The sequence below is a fragment of the Elephantulus edwardii genome, unplaced genomic scaffold (genome assembly GCF_000299155.1).
Source record: "Elephantulus edwardii isolate Elephantulus edwardi_28Jun2011 unplaced genomic scaffold, EleEdw1.0 scaffold00121, whole genome shotgun sequence".
Taxonomy (NCBI): domain Eukaryota; kingdom Metazoa; phylum Chordata; class Mammalia; order Macroscelidea; family Macroscelididae; genus Elephantulus; species Elephantulus edwardii.
In genome coordinates, this window is record NW_006399871.1 from 3,735,958 (window position 1) to 3,758,684 (window position 22,727).

The window sequence follows — 22,727 nt, forward strand, 5'->3', positions numbered from 1 at the left end:
TTGGCACAGGACAGAGCGGAGTTTAGGGCTGTTGTACATAGGGTCGCTATGAGTCGCAAGCGACTCGACGGCACATAACAACAACAACAATGAAAAAAACCCAAACACAACACCACACTGCAACAACACCTTTCCCCCCCCCAAAAAAAAAAAAAAAGTAGAGAAGACGACCATGAAGTGGCCGGGCACAGGGTTCTCTACAGTGGATTGGCAAGGGGGTAGCGTGTAGTCCCTGTGGTGTGTGTCTCCTGAGAGGGGGCATTTGGAAGAATTCTCTAGAAAAAGTGCATAAAGCCTTGAAAGGCAGAAGAGAGCCTGATTATGGGAACCTGGACATGCTGTCAGAATGTTCTGATTTCAGCCTTCATGAACTTCTGGCAAAATGGTCTGTTATCTCACATACTGATTAATGTGGAGTAGAAAGACTCCGAGGGCTCCTCCCAGGGAAATTGATTACCTCCTAAAAACTGCTTTAGTGAGGTAAAGCCATTTCCCCCCAAGCTCAAGATGGTTTTTTGGAGTCTTGAAGACACGATGAGTCCAAATTGGGGTCAGCCCTTCCCCAGGGGAGGCACACTGGTTGGTTTCCTTAACCCCCAGGGCACTTTCTGTCCCTAGGTGGGAGTGGAAATGAATCATCCTGTGAATACAGAGGGAAATAGCAACTTAGCTATATCCCGTCTTGCGAAAACAGCTTTGTCTGAATTGAGAGCAAACAGGACCCTATGGACACTGGGATAGTTCAGTCTGAGAAGTCATTGACAACTGGGAAGCGGTAGACTTCAGATCAGGCTGGGGTTAGGCTGGAGGAGCAAGGAATTCTTTTCGGAAGGATTCCCCCTTTAAAGAATTGGGATAAATGAACAGGGACAGCCCAGGATGACCGAACTTCGATCAGGCAAAGCTGTGAAATCGATGTGCTCTGATCTCTTTCTCTCAGGTCTGCTGCTGATTGGGGTTGGGCCAATCAAGCCTTAGAGCCTTTTTCTATGCGTTTCTCCTCCCGCTAGGTGAGATGCCTGGGAGAAATTGAGCTAGCCCTCCTACAATATACTCATCATTGATTGGCTTTTAGGACTTCCTGCTTTTTCAGTCTCGCCTCTGGATTGGTCGTGAGGCTTTCATCTACTGTCCCGGGCCTGCGCAGTGAGGTGAGGGGGCGGTGCACAAGATGGCGGCTGCTGGGGCCGGTGTGGGCCGGCTCGAAGAAGAGGCGCTGCGGCGAAAAGAACGACTAAAGGCTCTACGGGAGAAAACTGGGCGCAAGGTGAGGAATGGGAAGTGGGGGAGTGTGTTTGGAACGGCCCACTTTCAGAGTCTGGGTTAGGGGTAGGAGGACAGTGGACGAGAGGAAAAAGTTAACTTCCAAGTGTGCGCATGCGTGAAAGGCTAGCGCAGGCGTGAAGCCTCAAAACCCGCCCACTCAGGCTGGCTGGTGGAAGCCCGCACGGGAGCCCTGGTGCATGCGCGGCCCCGGGTAGGCGGGGCGTGGTCCGCAGTCCCTCCCTCCCGAGACCTACCTTTCACCTCCTCCCTGGGGTTGCACGGATGCTTCTAAGGTCAAGTGGCCCTCGGGTCCTTAAGGTGTGACTTGTTCGAGCCTGAACCTTCCCTTCCCCCGTGGCCTGATGGGCGTCTCACCGCGATTCTTGAGATTTTTAGGATCTGACTCTCCCTTGTTTCCCATCGTGCACGGATTGGGACGGCAGTTTGCGCCTGGAGTCGTTGAATGCAAAAACAACAACAACAACAAAACCCTCAAAAAAACCCTACAAAAGAAAAGGCCAGTCTCTAAGTGCAAGTGGCCTGCATGGAAAAAGGTGCTTAGTTCGTTCCTATTATTTTTTGGAGTTAATAGCCTTATTAGTTGCCAAATTCAAAAGGTTTTCTTGCCCGCTCTCATTTGAATCAAATGATGCTTTTGTTTGTATGATCTCTGATTCCGTTTTTACTTTGCGTATTTATCCACATAAATGAGATGAACTCCGAAGTTCTGTCCACGTGGTCAAGGCTGTGTCCTTGCCACTCGAAGCAGATTACCCGTTCTTCCTGAGCCCTGGGCTTTCCATGTGTCCTGCAGGAATGGGTTAACAGCTCTTACACTTTCACTCTCACTAGGTTATTTTGAGATCTAACTGTGTGAAAGGGCTGTGGAGACAAGGGAGGGCTGAGATTGTTGGGCTGCTGTTATTAGATGGGTGAGATCCGAATGCTACAAGGCATTACCTATCCAAGGGTACAGGGACGAAGACCTCCATTTTTCAGTTCTTAAAAATCAGGATGATAAATCAGCCTCCTGCATCGCTGTTTGGCTGCCCAGTGTCCTAGGGGAAAGCAAAATGGGGAAGTAATAGTGAAAGCTGGCCTGATTGGCTGTTGCTTTATGTTGGCAGCGCTCAGCTGTCAGTTTTCCCATACTGCTTGTCCCAGAGGAGCTCAAACTGATGGTTCCAGGGTCTGATCCACTTGAATTTTTTGCCTAGATTATTGTGCTTGGGTTTGTGGTAGAAAATGAGAAGCAGGAGAGCATCATGAGGACTCACAGGCATGGGAAGGTGAGAAAGATTCCCTAGGCCACCAGGAGAACTGGCCTTTAGAAGGGGGATGCCCTCAGTGGGTTCAAAATACGGCCAAGTTGTTATTGTTGTTGACTTAAAATTCACAATTTTGGCTTCCAAAAAGTTCTGGCAGTGAACACATTTCTGAAAAATGTGCACTTGGAAATCACATGACTTCTCCATTGGAACTGAGAGCTGACACTTTGAGTTTCATTCATTCTGTTTAAGAATCAGGAGTTATGTTGAAATCACCCCCCGCCACCCTACAGTCTATTGAAGCAGTTTCTGGTATTCTCTCCTGTCCAAGAGCTCTAGATTTCCCCCACTCTTTTTTTTTTAGATTTCCCCCACTCTTGACCCCTTATTTCAGGTTAGGAAGAAGTAGTTAGAACTTGTGGTAAACTTTATAGTTTACACACTTTGGGGTCAACAGTGACTCAGAAGCAGGAGTGAACTACATGTGGCTTGGATTGAAACAAATTATTGGAGCTTGGAATTCATATGAGCCCTTACTGTGTGCCTGCTATTCAGGCACTGAAAATGTAGTGTCCATTTAGCTGGGGAGACAGTGGACCAAAGCCTTGTGTGGCGAGTGTTAGAGAAGAGGCTAAGAGAAAAGCAAAGAAAGAAAGAGAGATGGGAGTAGTACATCCACTCTCATTTCTCTCAGTTGCTCTAATAAGTTCATTGTCTTTATTAAAGAGAGTGTGATGGTTTCAAATTTAGCCTGGTAAGTTTTGCTTCTACGTTTATCTTACCTGGTTGTGTTCACAACCCTGAGAAGAAAAATAAGGGTTATTCTGTGTGTGGGTGTGGGTGTGGGTGTGTTTGTGTTTTAAGGTAGAAACACCAAGGCCAATAAACATCAGTGGTTTGCCTAGAGTCACTTGACTGAGAAGGGTCCCAGGTGAGGCTTAGGGTTAGAGGGGCCATGAGAACATGTGGAGACTTTGTACACTGACTTGGAGTAAGTGTCCAAGCTAAGGAGGGAGTAGTTCCTCAGTACTGACTCTGCTGTATACCTTTTGGGTTTTGTGTGGATGTTGTGGATTGAATTATGTCCCTCTCATCCTAGAAACTGTATCATAAATCCTAACCCCCTAACCAGTGTCTGGTACCCGGTGTATTGCTAACCAGTAGGTCAGTGGTTGGAACCTACCGTCTGCTCTTTGGGAGAAAGATGGGCGGACTTCTCCCATAAAGATTTGTAGTCTTGGAAGCTTGATGGCATGTTGTTTTGGGAGAATTAATTTGGTGACAACTGTTGTTGTTGGGTGCTGGCAGTCAGTTGGTTTATTAAGTATCTGTCCTCGGGAGCCATAGTAGCACAATGGTTCAAGTACACGAATGGTACTTTATACACTGGTCTCAAACTCACCAGCTGCTCTGTGGAAGAAGGATGTGACGGTCTACTGTAAAGAGATATACAGCCTCGAGACTCCAGAAGCCTGTTCTTCCTGCAGGTTTGAGGTCACTGAGAATTCATTCCATGACAGTGGGTTTTATACCTGTGGTTATGATCCCATTTGGAGATGGACTTTCTTGATTATGTTAATGAGACAGTGTAGCATATGTCTTGAGTCAATCTCGTCAGATAGGAAAGGAGTGAGGGGGCAGAGATAGGAGAAGATGGGTGCCAATTACGTGAAGCTTGCCAAGGAGCAGAAGCTCAAAAGAGATAAGGACTTTCCTCCAGAGCCCTCCGAGAGAAAACAGCCTTCCTCTAAGCTTAGCACTCTGAGTTTGGACTTCTAGCCTCCTAAACTGTAAGAAAATAATTTTGTGTTTGTAAAAGCCAGCCACTTGGGGTTTTCAGTTACAGTAGCAGTGGGCAGCTAAGACAGTGGATTTCCTTCTCAAGAAAACAATAGTGAAAATGGATTGTAGGTCCTGAGACCAAGCTGCTTATATAAACACATAAATTGTATAAAGCCTCATTCTGACTGTCCTTCCCAATGATATCTCCCTCCAAGAGGACACCAGATTTTGGTCATCCTGACCCACTGTGAGAGGATGCCCGTGACCTTGCTCTTCCTGTTGGCTCTTTGGAGCTGCAGCCACCAAACCAAGGATTATTAGGGTGAAGGTGCACTCTCAGGTGGGCTCCTTTCTCCCTCTGTTGTTGAGAACCTGTCTTTGAAAGGATGTTAATAACTTGAAATCCCTTCCCTTGTGGGAGGGCGGTCATGACTTCCCCCTCTCACAATGCTGCCAATGTCTTTCCTGGGCGCAACCTCATTTTCCACAGTTCTCTACTGACACATTTTCTAGGCTAGGGGCCTGGGGGAACAAGTGCAAGGGCTGAAATTCTGAGTCATATTTTCTCAGCCCACAGGCTTTTTTTGTGGATGTGTAAGCGGTGAGGTCGGGGAGGAAGTGTGGACTGCCTGCTGCTGTAGATAAGGCCCCAGGAGTGTCCTCTCAGGAAGTTTCTCCACATTTTTGGTTCAGTCTTCTGATAGGAGGATGTACGCCCAGTACCACAGACTGCAGGCCTGAGCATGTTCTCGACCTCGCCTGTCAGTGGGCAGTGACTGACTGGTCTCCTGATAGCCCCTGCATTGAATTTTTGTTGTTGTGTACTGTCAAGTTGGAACCAACCCATGGTTGGCCCTCCAGTAGGTTTTCAGAGGCAGTAAATCACGGGGGAGGTGACTGCTCATCTTTCTCCTTCAGAGCAGTTGGTGGATTTGAACTGTGTACCTTTGGGTTGGCAGAGTATTTCTTTACTGCTAAGCCACCAGAGCTCCCTCCTTCATCCAGTACCTACTGTGAATTTGATTTTGGGTTTTCTTCCTTTCCCCACTCTATAGTAGACTAATTTTAATTATGTAATTATGGAGGAATCAGAGTTCTGCGACTGCGGCAAGTGAAGTGATGCATATTAAAGGTTATAATGTTTATTCAGCATGAAACTCTCCTGTAGTTGAGTAGTTCTGTGCGTTCACAGAACACTTCCTTGTCAGTCCACCTGATGTGACAGACTTATGAGAGGGACGAGGCAAGGGGTTCATAGGAGCTGAGACACCCAGGGTTATGGAGCTAGACTGTGATGGTTTTCAGCTTTCCAGTTTATGCCGGAGGCTGTGGGAGGAGGGTCCCACGCAGGACACATCTGGTAGTAGGACGAGGCGGCTTCTTTTGTAGGTCAGCAGTCTCGACTGACAGGTGGAAAGGCAGTACTGGATTGTGCTGCTAGGATTCATTTCCTGGGCCATCCGGCCAAGTTCTGGAAAACTGTAGGGAGAACCAAGGAGAATTGGGAAGTGATGGGCGAGTTGAGGAGGTGGGAAGAAAAAGGGTTGTTCATATTGGAACATTTAAGAACGTGGAGGTGACTATGGGGTTTGCTCTGGAAGACTTGGCAGCAGGGTACTTGGCAGATTAGAGGTATGAATGTGGTCTGAAAGTGCCAGGCTTGATGCTTTATAGCCAGGTTTTATAGATGTCAGTGTTTCCAGATGGTAGGGCAGCCAACCAGGGCACCAGATGTCTGTGTTGTACTTGAATTTCACTTCTTAACATTCATCAGAAATCCCAGTCTGGGTGAGTAGGTGAATGGTCCAAGACTCTGTGGATGAAGCCACATCTCTCTTCAGTGCTGTCCCACAGCGCCCTGTGAGGCTGCTCTGACGCCCTCTGACTTCTTCATCTGGAGGTTTCTGAAGCTGATGAATTTAGCACAGACACTTGCCCCTTGGCCCCTCAGGTTTCGGCTGCAGTTGGCCTGACTTTAGCTGCCTTTTGCTGCCCCGAGACAGGGAAGTTGGTTGGGTGTGACCTTGGGGATGTTGGACTGAGGTCTGGCTTTTCACCTTGCAGGTTCAACAGCACTTCCTGTTTTTGACCCGACTGTAGATGCTAGAGCAGAGTGCCCTAGTGGCACAGTGGTTAAAACACATCTGGTAACCAAAAGGTGCAAGGTTTAAACTGTTCCATGGGAAAAAGAAGTGACCCTCTGCTTCCATAAAGATTCCAGCCTTGGCGACCCTTGCCCACAGGCCAGTTCACCTCCATCCTATCTATGAGGTCACAATGAGTCCAAATCCAAGCAGCTGTTAGACATGAGAGCAGTGCTGTGCATAGAACTTTGTGGATTACGGCAGTGTTCTCATTTGTGCTGAAAGCCATGAGCCCCAGGTGGCTTTTGAACTCTTAAAATGAAGCTGTTGTGTAGTTTGTAGTGTAGATTGAGGCTCAACATCAAGAAAACAAAAATTCTCATCACTGGGCTAATTGACAGCATCATGACAGATGGAGAAGAGCTGGAGATGGTTAACAATTTCAGCTTGCTCTGCTTCACAGTCGGCACTCCTGGCACCAGCAGTCAGGAAATCAAAAGACATTGTATTAGGAAAATCTGCTGTCAGGGACCTCTCTAGACTGCTGAAGAGCAAGGATGTCAGTCTGGAGACTGAGGTGTGCGTCATCCAGGCCATGGTCTTTGCAATTATATGCTATTCATCAGAAAGCTGGACAATGATCAAGGATGACAGAAGAATTGATGCCTTTGAGTTGTGGTGCTGGAGAAGAATTTTGAACATAAATACTGTGGACTGCCAAGAGAACTAGCAGATCTGTCTTGGAGAGGGTGAGACCAAGTTTCTCCTTGGAAGCTAGGATTTTGAGACTCCATCTTGTATACTTGAGTAATGTTGCCAGAGGATCCAGTGTTTGGAGAGGGATATCATGCTTATCTTGGGAGGAGGGACAGTCCAGGAGAGGAAGACCCCAGATGAGATGGATTGACACAATAACTAGGGTAATTAGGGTAGGTGTGTCAGAAACAGTGAGACTGGCTCAGGATAGAGTGGGGTTCACAGCTATTGTGCCTAGGGTTGCTATGAGTCGCAAGCAACTTTGTGGCACGTAACAACAGCAATGTGACATTTTGTTAAATTTTTAACATTTTTAACTCATTTACATTTAACCAACTACATGTGATTTCTGATTACTTTATTGGGCAGTGGGTCTCTGGAGGACTTACTTCCTTTAACCTTGGTAATAAGAAACCATGTCTCTACCTGAACCTACATTTAGAAGACAGCAAGGATGACCATCACATTAGCTTGGGTGAGCCTAGAGTTGGGGCACCGAGTTCTACAGTTGTCCTCATTCAGGGCCAGTGTCTCCTGCAGGGGTCCGGTACCAAGGTCTGTGTTCTTACCATTCAGTCCAGTGCTGAACACTGAGTTATGTAGTTGGGATCCACACACTCCAGAAATGGTGAAGAGCGAGAGAAATGCCAAGATTGGGGAATGTTATTCTGACTTGAGCTTACCAGGGAAGGCGATTCCAGCATGGAGGGAACCTGGAGGAAGGATCTGAGCCAATAACATTGCAGAAGAGCACCCTCTCTGTGTGAGGTGTCAGACTTGTTCACATCCGCTTGTTCCTAAGGAAATTGCCTCTTTTCATGACTTCATGTAGACACATCCCCGTGCCTGGCAGCCTGGTGCTAAAATCAGCTTAGACACTTCTTTCTGGGTTGACAGCCTATTGTAGATTGGGAGTCATCATTTGTGCATGACGATGTGTGACAGATCTCATCCTTCACTCAATCTCAGTCCCCAAGGGCAACTCTTTGGAATGGAGACTGTTCATCCTTACTGATTAGACTAGGAACCAGAAGTGTGGTTTGGAATGGTGCTGCTGTTGGATTGTCCCCCAGTGCCTGGCCCTACATTCTTCCTGAAAACGGAGTGTTTGGGAGCGTACAGTCCCCAGGAAAGGATCTCATTCCCTCCACAATAACTGATCTCCCTCAGACTGCCTTGTGGAGGCTGTGTGTCTAGAGAGGCTGGACTTAAGAACCAGGCAGAGCTGGTTTAAATCTGCTCCACAGATGGCAACTCTGGGTCCCAGAGCAAATCTTTGAAACTCTGAGCTTCCCTAACCTTCTTTGTAAAATAGAGATACAGTGCCGGACCTCCCCAGTAGCTCGGAGAACAAAGAAGGATGCTGTCTGTGAAGTGTCTCTGCCAGGCTTGGCACCCAGGCCTTTCATAAGCAGGGATGTCTGTCCTTTCTCGCCAGCCCTCTCAGGAGAGGCAAGTGGTTCTCTAGCTCTTTCTTCTGAGTGACAGTGGGTGGAAAGTGGTTTTAAAGAGGAAATCAGGAGTCTGGGTTTGGCCACATTAAGCCTGAGATGACTATGAAGTCATTCAGTGGGGAGAATTATCAGCAGGCCTCTGGTCTTGGAGATAACTTGTGTAGATAGAATTTGAAGGCCAGGGACAAGGTGAGGTCCCTGGGAAGAGAACTTCTATAGGAGAGACAAGACGGGTGGAGGTGGCTTAGGCTGTGCTGTCAAGCTCACCCCGCTGACGTTTAGAAACACGTTTAGAAAAACTGCAGAGGATGCATGCATTTCAAATCTACCAGCTGCTCCGCGGAAGGATGGGCAGTCTCCTCTCATGCAGTTTACTGCCTCTGAAAACCCACTAGAGGGTCAGCTAATGGGTTGGTTCCAATACATCAGAACACAACAGCTGCAGAGGGAAATTCTGTGAGAGACGAGCACCCTTAAAAAAGCAAAGTGAGGCAAGGAATGAGATTTGGTAAAATGAGGTGGTAGGCTTTGTCTGTGATGGTGCTGTTTCAGGGTTAGAGGGGAGGGTGTCAGCAGGGTTCAGGCAAGCTGCATGGAAATGAAGGATGGCAACCCAGTCTCATGGGAGTTAGAGCCCTGGGGCACCGTAAGTTAAGTGTTGGCCTGCTAACCAAATGGTTAGTGGTTCGAATCCACCAACTGTTCCACAGGGGAAAGTCTCCTCCTAGTTAGATTCCAGCCTCGGAAACTCCGTGGATGGTCGCTGTGAGGTGGGATCGACTATTGTGCATTTAGTTCTACTGCTCTGAGGCCTTGCTGAACCCAAACCATGAGGCCCCGTGATCCCATGAGATGTTCCCGCTTGCTAAGGCAGTGCCCTTGAGGCCTAGGCTGCTGACACCCGAGCATGGCTGGGCCCCAGGGCCTCAGATTGTGACTCCCTGCCCTTGCTGCCTATACCGCTCCTCCTGTGTGAGCTAAGTGCTGCCTCCGAGTCCCGCTGGCAATAATTCCCTACAGTTCCCTGCAACACAGGTTGGCTGGGCAAGTTGCTTTTGCCACCTTGCTCTGCCTTTCTCCCCACTGGTGGGCCACTAGCTAAGTCCCTCAAGCCCCACTTCTTCAGCCAGAAGATGACTCTAGTAACCCTTGTCACCCACAGTCAAAATGAAATGGGATGATTTGTACAAAATAAATGGAATGTGTGGTAATTAATGTGTACTCTCTGCTGTGCTTTGGTTTGACTTCTCAAAAGGAGGCCCTTGTGTCACAGATAGATGGGTCTCTGAGGGAATGAGTGACCTGTGAATTCAAGGACTCTGTGAAGACCAACTTCTAGGTCCTCTGACCCGGGTTGCCCTCTTAGAAATTGGTGCCAGGGAGCCTGTCACTTAAGGGCTGACTTCCATGCTCAGTCTCTGTTGGGGTGGAATTGTGGTCAGCCCTCTCTTGGAGCTGGGCAAGGAAGAGAATGGGCCTCTTTCTCTGAGCCTTAGTTCAATGGACTGAGAGGGGTGATCTGCGTCTCCATTCGAGGACAGGCCCACCAGACAGATGCTTGGCTGTTCTGGAGCCTTGCTGTTCCGTTCACCTGTGGTGACTGAGATTCCCTCTTGTAGCAGAAGGAGCTCTGAACAGGAAGCTGCAAGACAATGTCCCTTTTGCTTTTCCATTGATAGAGGTGTTTGGGCCTCAGTCTCCCCATTGGATGGCCTTCTGTGCTTGTGTAAGGTGTGAGTGGATAATTCCCCAAGGTCTCCGTGACCGGAGACAGGGAATTAGAAGGCAATGGAATCTTGAAACTTTAACCAGTTCTCTTAGTTTTTGTAACAAGTGACTGTGTGACCTTGGTTGTGAATCCTCAGCCCTTTTTCCCCTTTGTTTCTCAGTGTCAAAAGGATGTAAGGAAACTGTCCTCCCTCTCGGATGTCCACATAGCTGGGTTTGGGGAGGACCTGGGGAACCCTGAGAGAGTTTACTCTTTGGAGTACATATTGCTTCTAGCTCTTTGAGCCACAACTAGTCCTCTTTTCAGGTTTTAATGATTATATTTTTGTCTTCTAAATGGGGACACGTGTTTGCTTGTAATGACTGTAGTCATCTGTCTGCCTAGCCGACCACAGAATAAAGGCCGGGTGATCTGCTTCCTTAAGTTGAAAACCAAACTGGTTGCCATTGAGTCAATTCTAACTTGTGGTGACCTCATCTGTCACAGAGTTAGAGAGGACGGCTGCTGCGGAGGGTTTTTTTCGTTTCTTTTTTCAATTGCGGTAGATGTATAGGTGGCAGAACATTTGCCACTTTGTGGCAAGCTTTTGGATTCGACTGCTTTTCCGGGCATGTGTTTGTTACGTTCAGGTTTGCCAGCGTGGGCCTAGGGTTTGAACCGGGAGGCAGCACCAAACAACAATAACAACTAGGTGGTATAGCACTGGTCTGTGCGTTGCTGTACAGAGGTAACTCGTGGTTGCTGTGATGCTGAAGACTGTGACAGTGATGTGCCAATCGTGGTAATGGGTACCCATGGTGGACAGTGTTGGCTGGAGCTTCCCGACTAAATCAAGCCTGGAAGCAGGAGCGGCATCCACTTCCGAAATGGCTTGCCTCCGGAAACTCTATGTACAAACAATGCTCAGGCTGTTCGTTCATAGGGTCGCTATGAGTCGTCTGTAACTCAATGGCAACAAACAACAACAACAACAACGTTCTTTATGTGCACAGTTCACTAAACTTAGTTATAGCATTTATCATATTGTTCAACCCTCACTGTTAACTAATCCCAAATTTTTCCATCACCATTCTTTTTTTTTTTAAATTTTTTTATTATTATTTTATTATTTTGTGTGTGTATGTGCGTGTACTGTCAAATCAGATCTGACTAGTACAGGAGGAGATTGTCCCTTCTTTTCCCGGCAGAGCATCTGGTGGATTTGAACCGTGTGCCTCTGGGATTGCAGTGCAGCTTCTTTCCACTAGGCCACCAGAGCTCCCCTTCCATCACCATTCTTCTGTGGCTCTAGCTGGTGGTTTGAACTCTTTAACTTTTAATGTTAATAGTCAAATGCAAACAGTTTATGCCACCCAAGGACCGTTTCACGAGATTATTGTTGTTGGATTCATCAGGTCCGTTCCAACTTGCAGTGGCACCGTATTGACAGAATAGGACCATCCCATGGGGTTTTCTTGGCGATAATCTTTCCGATAGTAGGTCACACCTCTTGGTAGGTTTGAACTGCCAGCCTTTCTCTTAGTAGCCAAGTGCTTAGCTGAAAAGAGCACTCCCAGGGTGCGGTTGAATCACTGACTCACATTGACCCTCCTTGGGTTTCCTCGGCCATAATCTTCACAAGAGGAGATGACCTATCCTTCCCCTTAGGAGAGGTTGGTAATTCAAATTGCTGAACTTCTGGGAAGCAGCCTGGTGATGGACGGATACCCACCAGGCTTCCATTCGTGAGGTTACAGCCCCTGAGAGCCTGCGGAGCACAGTTTGGCTCTGACGCATGTGGAGTTGCTGGGATTCAGCATCAGCTCGATGGCTGTGGGTTTATTTCCCTTGTTGTTGGAAGCATTAGAAACAAAATTTTAATTGAAGGATGATACACATATAGAAGAGTATACAAATCTTGACTGAACTATGAAATAATTTTGTCAAGGTGAATACGGCCATGTAATCAATCAATCACTAAGATTAAGAAATTTGGGAGGCCATCATTCCAGAACCACCCTTCCTGCTCCCTCCCTGTTCTCTATGTCTCAAGAGAAACCTTCTTGGACTTCTAATGCCACATGTACCTAGACAGGGTGGCATTTCTTTCGAATCTTATGTGAGTGGAATCATGCAGTATATGTTCTTTTGTGTCTGACTTCTTTCATTCTTCATTATGTTTATGAGCTATTGGGTAAGGCATTGGTTTGTTCTCATTGCTGCATGAAATTCCATTGTTTAAATACACTTATTTTATCCCTTCTGCAGGGAGCTCTGGTGGCCTAGTGGTAAGAAGCTGCGCTGCAATCCTAAAGGCAAGTGGTTCGAATCCATCAGCTGCTCTGAGGGAGAAGGATGAGTAGTTTTTCTCCTGTGCAGTTTATTGCCTCTGAAAACCAATGGAGGGTCAGCTGTGGGTCGGTTCCATCTCCAGAGCACACAGAATAACAACATGCATTCTTTCTACTCTCAATCTCATACTTGGTTCTATGATAGCTAGTGCTGTGCCCATTCTTGTACACATCCTGGTACATATGTGTGTTCTTCTGTCACATATATGTCTAAGATTGGGCTTGCAGGCTCCTGTAGTAGATACGGACTGTCCAACACCCCTGGTGTGGTTTTTTGATGTTAGCTCTTCTGATGATTGTGGTTTAAGTATGCCTTTTCGTACTAACTGAAGGTTGCCCATTATAAGTCTATAGGAAGTAACCGAAGTTTATGCGAAGTCTTTTGCCCCCTTCCTTTTTTTATTGAGTTGACTTTTTTCCTAGGGACCCCAGGTGACATGTGTGGGACTGTTGCGTGTGGGACTGTTAACTAGTGCTCAGTGGTTCGATTCTATCAGCTCCTCCACAGGAAATAGATGGCTGTCCCCTCTTATCAAGATTCACTGCCCAGGAAACTGGTGGAGGGTTGCCAGGAGTCGAAATGGCCTTACTGACTGTGAGTTTGGTATTGGTTAGATTTTCCATTGATTTCTGGGAGTTTTTTTTAATTGTGAGCTGAGTATGGAATCTTGAGGTTTTTTTCTATCTTCTCACACTTAGGGCTTTGACTTTTCCCTCTTTCATTTGCATCATTGCTAAGCAGAAGTTCTCATCTTAATGTCACCAGTTTGTTCTGAATACCTTTTGTGCCTATTGAGGAATATTTTTGCCTAACCCCCCTGGTCATGTTTGAGCACGGTGGAGAATGAAGATGGGGCAGAATACGGCGGGGTTTCGAGCTGTTGTTTGGAGAGTTGTCATGAGTTGAAGGTGACTCATGGCACTTGACAGAAACAAGGTTGTGATGATATTTTCTTACCTTAGATTCTAGAAATTGTATTGCTTTACTTTTCCCATTTAGATTTCCAGCCCATCTGGAATTTACTTATTTTTTAAATTTGTAAGCTTAGGGTTGAAATGAATTTTCTCCCCCCATATTGCTATAGGTGACCTACACTATTTATTGTCATTTGTTTTTCCCCAAAGGCTGTTTTCTTCTGAATGGTTGACTTGCAGTGTCTGGAGAGTGGCTGATCGCTCTCATCTTGACAAGAGTAGTAGTGCTACTAATATCGATACTAGCTAAGCATCCTCTCTAATGTGATTAAGTCCCGGTTCATTCTAGCCCTTTAGTAGACAGACTCCTAGGTAAACTCCTTATAGGCAAGAACAGCTCTTAAACCAGGCATGCAGGTGTGTCTCAGGTGCTCTGTGGTGTGACACTCTGTTGAGCCTGTTGTGTCCATGATTCTGAGCACCAGAGAGAAGCCTTCCATAGACCCTTCAGGAAGGATAAGGACCTACCAGTCCAGCTCCCCAGACTGCTACCCTCTTCATCTGTCATCCAGGCTCTTTTCATGCCCTGGAACAACTGACCAGGGCTCTTCTCACTATAAATAGTTTCTGCGAGCTTGGTTGTTTCAGATCTATCTCTTATGCTTTAAATGGTAGTTGTTGGCTTTTTGTTGACCTCCAGCAGACGTTTGGACCAGGATGTGGTTAATCTGTAGTACTAAGAGCGGTTTAAAATCAGAGGAAGGTGTGCGTCAGGGTTGTATCTTTTCTGTATACCTAGTCTGTGTGCTGAGTAAAGAATTCAAGAAATTGGACTGTATGGAGAAGAATAAAACGTTAGGATTGGAGGAGGACTCCAGCAACCTGTATGATGCAGATGACACACCTTGTTTGCTGACAGGGAAGACAACATAATGCACTTGCTGGAGAAGAGCAAAGATCATAACCATCAGAATAGATTAACGTCAAGAAATCAAAAATCCTCACCCAATAGACAGTATTATGGCAGGTGCAAAAAAGGTTGGAGTTGTCAAGGATTTAATTTTACTTAGGTTCACAGTCAGCACCCATGTAACAGTAGCCAAGAGTAAACAGGTGTGTTGCAATGGGAAAATCTGCTGTCAGGGGCCTCTTTAAAGTATTAAAGAGCAAAGATAGCAGTTTAAAGATTAAAGTGTCCCTGATCCAGGCCAGAGTATTTTCATTTGCTTCCTGTGCGTCTGAAAGTTGGGTAGTGAATAAGGATAACATTAAAAGAATTTATGCCTTGGGGCGGGGGTAAGAATCTGTGCTTTTCAGTTGTGGTTTTGGGGAAGAGTATTGACTGTACCATGGACTGCCGAAATAACAGGTCAGTCTTAGCGGAAGTGCAACCAGCTTGTCCTCAGAGGCAAGGATGGTGAAATTTTGTCTCACATGCTTTGCGCATGTTGTCAAGAGGGACCAGTCCTTGGAAAAAAGACATTATGCTGGGAAAGGTGGAGGGTCAAAGAAGTAGAGGAAGACTCTCACAAGATAGATTGTCACAGTGACTGTGAGAATGGCCTCAAGCTTGTCGGCGATGGTGAGGCCGATGAGGATAGAGCAAGGTTCAGATCTTTTCTCTTAAATTTACTGTGAGTCAAAGTTGATTTGATGGCACCTACCAGCAGTAATAAAGGGTTGGGATACAGGGTTGAGGTGTGTTCATTTCTAGGGAAGGTGTGTCTCATGCTCTGTCTTGGAATACTCCAAACCCACACCCACATCTCTAAAAGCACGCGCCTCACTCAACACACACATTCACCAACAGCACACTTCCCTGCCCCTTCTTACATATCCCCAACCTCTTGTCACACCACAACATGCCCCAACCCACACCCACATCTCTCCACACACGCTTCATTGCTCTTTCCACCATGTCTGAGCTTACCTTCAGTGCATACGTACGCATACACACAACAGTACACCCCTTCATCACAACCCCACAGGTTCCTCCACATAATACATCCTTCCCACCTCCTCCCACACCTCAGCTCACCTTCAGACCCCGCCCCTCCCAGTATCCTAGTACATCTACATCACACATTTCCAGGACCCCTCCAAAACAGGCACACACAGTGAAGCTGGATCCTGGAAGCGAGTTCTTTGTCTACCTGGTCTAGTCATTGATCCACTTGGCCTGTTTCTGGGCTGGGTGTTGGAAGATCTGCAGAGCACTGGGCAGAGTGTGGTACAGCTGAGGGGACAGTGTGCCCATACGACCTCAGCCTTCCTCCTTCAGGGCCTTTCCCTAATCCTCACACCCTGGCTTCTCCCTGGTTTTGTTTTGGAAGGAAGCAACATAGTCTTGAAAGAATTCCAAGCGGAAAACCAGTTGCTGTGGTAACCATGGCCTGTGGGGAGTAAAATCCACACTTCAGGGCTGTTTTGATTCAAAGCTTTAAAGAGCTGCTCTGTATAACAAAAAAAGAAGGACTGGGGCCAAAAACATTTGTCCTTTCAAGGACTTGGGGTTTTTCCGCGTCACCCCTGCACTCAGTTTTCAGTTAGTTTCATTCAGGATAATTTGAATCCCAAGGTAGAGAAGCCTAGCAACGGCAAAACACCTGCATTTGATGCCAGGGACAGGAAGTCATTTGGTGAAAGCAGGGCTGTCCCAGGGTCTGTGTCTCAGACAGGGGTTAAATTTATCTCAGGTTCAGGATTGGGGCTCTTTTGGGGAGAGGGATAAGTTCCAGAGCCTATCTTGTGAGCTGGGCTGTCCTTAATTGCCATTATCTAGTTCTTGCTGGGCAGTGAGGAAACTGATGCCATCATTAGCCTTCAGCAAAATCAGGGCAAGGCTGACCCTTGTATCCCTAGTGATAAGGTTTTCAGCTGTATTGAATCTTGTTGCTGTTAAGTGCCATTGAGTCACAGGTGACTCATAGCGACCCTATGAAGGCGAGTCCTCAACACTTGTGTGTCTCTCATCCTCTCTCTAGGTTCATAGGGTTTCCGGAGGCAAGCTATTACAGAAGTGGATTCCACTCAAGATGTTAAAGAGCTGTGGGAAGCAATGGTGGATGCTGTGGATTGAAGGGTGTCTCTGCCAAAATATACGTCAGTATACTAGGCTCAATTCTCAGTGTTGTGTGATTACTCTTCATGTTGTCATCTGATGTAATTATCTTATGTGTTGTAAATGCAAACCTCATGTTTATAGGGTCACTATGAGTCTTAGTCGACTTGATGGAGCATAAAACGATATGATCTTAATGAGCCAAGGTGAGCCAACTGACTGTTAAGTTTATGAGGCAGAATGCCATTCATTGGATTAGGTTGCATTTGGAGTTAGTTTCTCTTGAGATATAAAAGAGATTAAATAGGCAAACAGATATCACAGAGAACTACCACTAAAAAAGAAGACCTGGAGGTGGAGCATATCCCTGGGACCCAGGGTCCCTGTGCTGGGAACCTCCTAGAACCAAGAGACACTCAAAGAGAGAGCCTTCCTCCCTGGAACTGGCATTCTGAATTAAAACGTCTAGCCTCTTAAAAAACTGTGAGAAAAAAGAAAATCGTTAAAGCCATCCACTTGTGGTATTTCTGTTATTGCAGAACAGAGGATGTGACATTTGCATGCTGTGGGCTGCCTAGAAAGGGGGTCATTGAACTAATTGTGGACATGCTTATCCTGCTTTATCTCACTGGTTGGCTTATGGGTCATGCCCCCATTTGAACTCCATGCCCCAGGCTATGTAACTCTGAAGGCGGGATGATCTGGAGAGGCATGATGAAACACTTGAGGAGTGAATGAGTGACCTGCCTGGGGTGGGGCAGTGAGAGGGTGGTGGGGCTGGTAGCACTAGGGGGGTAATGACATTTGTTTCAGGTTGGATAAAAGGAGGAACTTTACCTAAGTGTGGAAGTGGCCTGAATTTTAGAGGACCATCTGTGGAAGCCTCTCACCTCTCCCATCTGTCCCCTGCACACTGTGGCTGGCCTTTTTGACTTGGACATGTTGTTCTCTGTAGACCATGTAGACCCTTGAAAGCTGTGGTCAGCTTTAGGACAGTGGCTCTGGCTTCTGTGGCTGCTCCAGGTGAACTGAAGAAAGAGGAATCTGCTCTGTGACCCCTTCCAAGGCACCCAAGTGGTGGGGTGATGTGAACTGCACAGGGCATGGCAGGGTGTCAGCCTCCATATTCATCCCTGAAGCAGGTAGCATCGCCCATCTGTGTACCCAGTGTGTACACTGTGTACCCATTGCATTGCAGTGTTTTGCCCATCAGTACGCTTCCTCATTCAGTGCTGGCCTGCAGTGGAGGAAGCTGCAGCTGTAAGAAGCTAAAAGACTTGCCCAAGGCCCCGCAGCACAGAAATGACAGAGCCAAGGTCGCTTCCTTATGTAGTTCTGCTTTCCCATCCTTTGGTTGAGCACCTTGGAAAAGAAAATGTTAGTCTTCCAAAGGAAAGTTCTGTAGGTAAAGAGTATAAATTGTTGCTCAAGCAATATTTTCTCCTGCATCACTCCTGACTTAGGATTTAGATTTCTTTCTTTAAATTTTATTTTGTTGTTGAAAATATACACAGCAAAACATAAACCTGAATTGCCACGTGTGTGATTAGTGATATTACTGAGTCTTCAATTTGTACAGCCATTCTTGCCTTCTTGTTCTGAGTTTTTCCTCCCCCATCAGCATAAACTTACTGCCTCCAAAGATTCCTAGCTAATCCTTTCAGTTGCTGTTGTCAAAAGTTGGTTTTAATTAGGACTTTGTCACTTGTGGATCACACCAGCGAAGGAGACAACTGGCTTCTGTTTACTTCTCAGACTGTGACACTCTGAGAAGCAGCTGATCGGAGGTTAAAATAGCTTTTAGTCTCCAAGGAAAGTCAGCATTCTGCTCCTCTGTGCACTTCCGACTTGCTGGGGAAATGACTTGTGAAGAACTTTGGTTTGCAGGCTCTAGTGCCTGGTGTTGGGGCCTGGTACATCTGAGCTCCACAGGGAAGCCAAGGAAATGAATGAAAAGATGGTGCCTGGGCCAGGTGGGGCCTGGTTCTGGGACAAAGTTTACACAGCATTTTATACGTTCCTGAACCTCAGCTTTTCTTTCTGCAAGGTGGGCATGAGAACCTTTGCCTGACCTCCATTGCTGGGCTCTCCCTGTGGATCAGATTAACTGTGGACCATAACACAGCTTTGGGCCCTTTAGAGTGCTGCACACACTCTGTCATTAGGTTATCAACATATATGGTCATGTGTAGTTAAGACGTTTATTTACAAGTCACATAGCCATCCTAGCTGGTTTTAGCAGAAAATGAACAACAACAACAACAACAACAACAAAAGAACAGCCAGCCTTGGGGGTGCACAGCCAGAAAGAAGCCCAACATTTCACAGGGAAAATGATTTGATAAGGAAACCACTAACTACTGCTTTCGAAGACTAGATGGTGAAACTTGTTTGGCTGCCCTGGAGGTCCTGTTATCAGTCTTGTTGCAGCTTTGCTGATCCTCCCTGCCTGTCTGTGTCCCCAGCCTGCATGTCAGAGTCTGGTGTGGATATAGTGGATCTTCGAGGCCAAGAGACGCTCATCTGCCGTGAAGCAGGCTGGGAGAATGGGAGTCGGGTGCTTTTTGGCTTCTGTAGTGGGTATGACTCTCTTCTTCAACATTCAAGATGGAGCATTTACAGGTGTTGAGCAGCCCACAGAATGACTTGGGAACTCAGTTTCCTGTCACTGCCCTCCATTGCCACAGGCAGCATTGGTATGGGTGTAGAAGTCCGGTGTCCAGCCCTGTATTCTCTTTTCTTTCCCCCTTTGTTGTGTACTATCGAGTCGGATCCGACTGACACAGGAGGAGATTGCCTCTCCTCCAGCGGAGCATCTGGTGGATTTGAACTCTCTGCCTTCAGGATTGCAGCACGGCTTCTTGCCTCTAGGCCACCAGAGCTCCGTTAGCCCTAGCTTCTCTTGCTGCACACTCTGCCTGGATCTTTTGTGGCCTTCAGTCTGCTTACCTTGTATGAGGAATTTCTTTGCATTTCCCCCTCATCCTTCTATTTCTGTGTCTAGCGTATACTTGCTGACCACAGAAAGTCCTCAGGCAGCAAATGTGACCTTGCACAGGGCATTCCTTTCCTCCCCAGGCTAGACTCTGTAAGAGAAGGGATGTAATTTGATGCACTATCTCTTCAGTTGGACCGAGCATTATAATTATGACCCAGGTGTAGATTAAAAAACCAAGACAGCTGCAACAACAGTGTTAGTTCTGACACACCGTGACCGTCCACTTGAGCTTCCAAGGCTGTAAATTTTAATGAGATGAGCCTGCTCATCTTTTCCTGCAGAGCAGCGGGTGGATTTGACCCTGTGACAGCTTAACATGATGGAATATACTGTGGCACCAGAGTGGATAGGGGCTTTGGAAATTCTGATGGTTACCCTGGAGGGTTCTAAGTGGCAGCTGTAGTTTATGCTTTACCAGGTGCTATGTGAGCATCTTGCAGCCCTAACCATCTGTGGTTTTCATATTGTTCACTTTTGACCTAAGAATGGACATGATCACACGTTTCTGGCTGTTGTGTAGCAGCATACACAAGTGTTTTGAAGACGTTTTCAAAGAATGGCTCAGCTAGATAAATGACAGTTTAAGTACTGATCCTGTTTTAGTTCTAAGAGCCACTGATCTACTTCATTTGGATGGGTTGGTAATCATCCTCATTGGATGGCTGATAATACCCGGTCCCCGGGTAATTGCGGAAAATGACAGACTTGAAGCACTTGCTGATAGAAGTCAAAGACAACATCGTCTTCAGTATGAATTATTTCTCAACAGAGAGAAGACAAAAAAAATGGGCCAGTAAGCATTATCATTGCTAACAGGAGAAAAGATTGAAGTTTCTAGGATTTATTTTGTTTGAGTCCACTCAAAAAAACAGCAGTCAAGAAATCACATAGCTTGTGGCATGTGACTTGTGTGGTGAAAATGAACTCTGTAAAGTGCCAAAGACCAAGGATGCCACTTCGAGAACTAAGGTGTATCTGCCTCAATGCTTGGTCTTTCCATTCACTTCACATGCGTGTGAAGGTTGCATGGTCAATAAGGAAGACTGAAGAGTTGACATGTTTGACTTGTTGTTTAGGTAAGATATTGAATAGATGAGGGAGCTCTAGTGGCAAGAAGCTGCACTGCAATCCCAGAGGTAAGCGGTTCGAATCCACCAGATGCTCTGCTGGAGAAGGAGGGGCAGTCTCCTCCTGTACCAGTCAGATCTGATTTGACAGTACACACACAAAAATAATAAAATAAAATTTTAAAAAAATATTTTGACTATATGCTAGGCTGCTGAAAGAACAAACATGTCTGTCTTGGACTCAGTGCAGCCAGGATGCTTCTTGGAGGCACGGATGGTAAAACTTTGTCTCTTCTACTTTTGGGATGTTTTCAGGAGGGCCCTGGAGAAGTTAATTTTACTTGTAAAGTAGAATGTTGGCAAAAGAAGCCAGAAACGTCAGAGAGCTGGCCTGACACACTGGGCTCGAGCACAGCATTGACTGTGAGGATGGCACAAGACAGGTAGTGTTTTATTCTGACTTGATGGCACCTAACAGCGTTGTGCAGACCTGAAGCTCTGGTACACCAGAGTGAAGTGTGAGCAGATGTGTAAGTGGAAGAGACCGTCCCTCCAGGAAGACCCAGCTGACTGCCATCTGCCATTCTCAGGTCAGGAAGGTGTCTCTCTTGACCCACATTCAGCGTGTTTGTCAGCAGCCCCAGCCAGTAATCTTTGTCCCCTCCCTTTCTGGCCCTGGCCCCTTTCTTTATGATCTTTCTGTATGACACCTTCGTCATGTTTTTGCCACCTCCCTGCCTGGCCTCACCGAGTGCGTTGCTGTACACTCCCATGCTCTTTCTCTTTCCCACTGTCATCGCTTTCCTCAGCCTCATCACACCCACTCCTTTCCGTCACCCCAGCACTTTCTGACCCGCCTGCACTCTGTAGTCCTGCCTCTTCCTTCCAGGTGAACTCGGGGTTAGTCTTCTAAGCATTCCCACAGCACCTGGTCTTCACTTCTGGACCTGCTGTGTGGTGTCCCAACATTCACCCTCCACTTCCTCTTTCACTTAGCCCTGAACTCCCCGAGGGCAGCAATCATGTCTTAGTCACCCTTTTGATTGCCAGATGATGAGATCCAGAGACATTCTGTAAATATTTGAATGAAGAACCAGAGTAACTGGGCAGGCGCATGGATTTGGGAGTTGGCTAGGCCGAGATTTTTCACAGGGAAAAGCTGACTTACCTTTTGGGAAGAGGCCAGAGGCTTATTTAAAAACCTATGGGCTGAAGTGATACCAGCAACATGAATTTCATCAGTATAGTTGTCACATCAGAAATTTCTGGAATGGGGGGAGCTCTGGTGGCCTAGTGGCAAGAAGCTGCACTGCAATCCCAGAGGAACACGGTTCAAATCCACCAGATGCTCTGCCGGAGAAGGAGGCGCAATATCCTCCTGTACCAGTCAGATCTGATTTGACGGTACACGCACACAAAATAAAAAAAAAAAAAAGAAAAAAAAAAAGAAATTTCTGGAATGAGTTCAGATATGAACCAGGAACTTCGACAGCTGTCCACCTGGAAAAGAGCTGGCCATTTTAGTTTTCCCCGTGCTTTGAATAAGCCAGCAGTGAGATAGGGTTGCCAGGAGCTCTGCTGTGCTCCCATCTGCCTTGTGGCTCAGAAATACTTCTCAGACTTACTGTGTCCCTTGACTCATTTCATTTTAGGAGTAACTCTACCCATGTGAAAGGTCATAGATCCTGTTGAGGTTGGATAGTCATTGCCAGGCGTAGGCAATAACTGCCGATGACTACCAGGGCGCTGTTTTGGTGACATGTGGCTGCAGTGTGTGGGAGGCAGAAGAGTGTCATTTACAGGGGCTACTCATCACTGAGGTTCACTTTTTCCCTCTGGAGGTGAGGATGACAGACTTACAGTATATGGGCCTGCTTCCATTTCCGTGCCACGCCACCCCCCCCCCAGAGTTAGTATGGAAAGGTGAAGCCTGTTTGCTCTTCAGGCCTGATGGATCTGGAGAGAGTCAGACACCAGCCACATGTTCCTCAGACCAGAGATTCTGGGTGACTTAAGT

At 46.8% G+C, this 22,727-nt stretch overlaps 1 protein-coding gene across 1 annotated transcript in view; it reads left to right on the forward strand.

The window, feature by feature from the left end:
* The first annotated feature begins 1,171 nt into the window (after positions 1–1,171).
* CCDC12 (coiled-coil domain containing 12) overlaps positions 1,172–22,727 on the forward strand; it is a 51,905-nt gene continuing 30,349 nt past the window's right edge. Inside the window, exon 1 of the mRNA XM_006892956.1 lies at positions 1,172–1,267. Within this exon, the coding sequence (XP_006893018.1) occupies positions 1,172–1,267 (96 nt within the window). The remainder of the gene's footprint in view (positions 1,268–22,727) is intronic.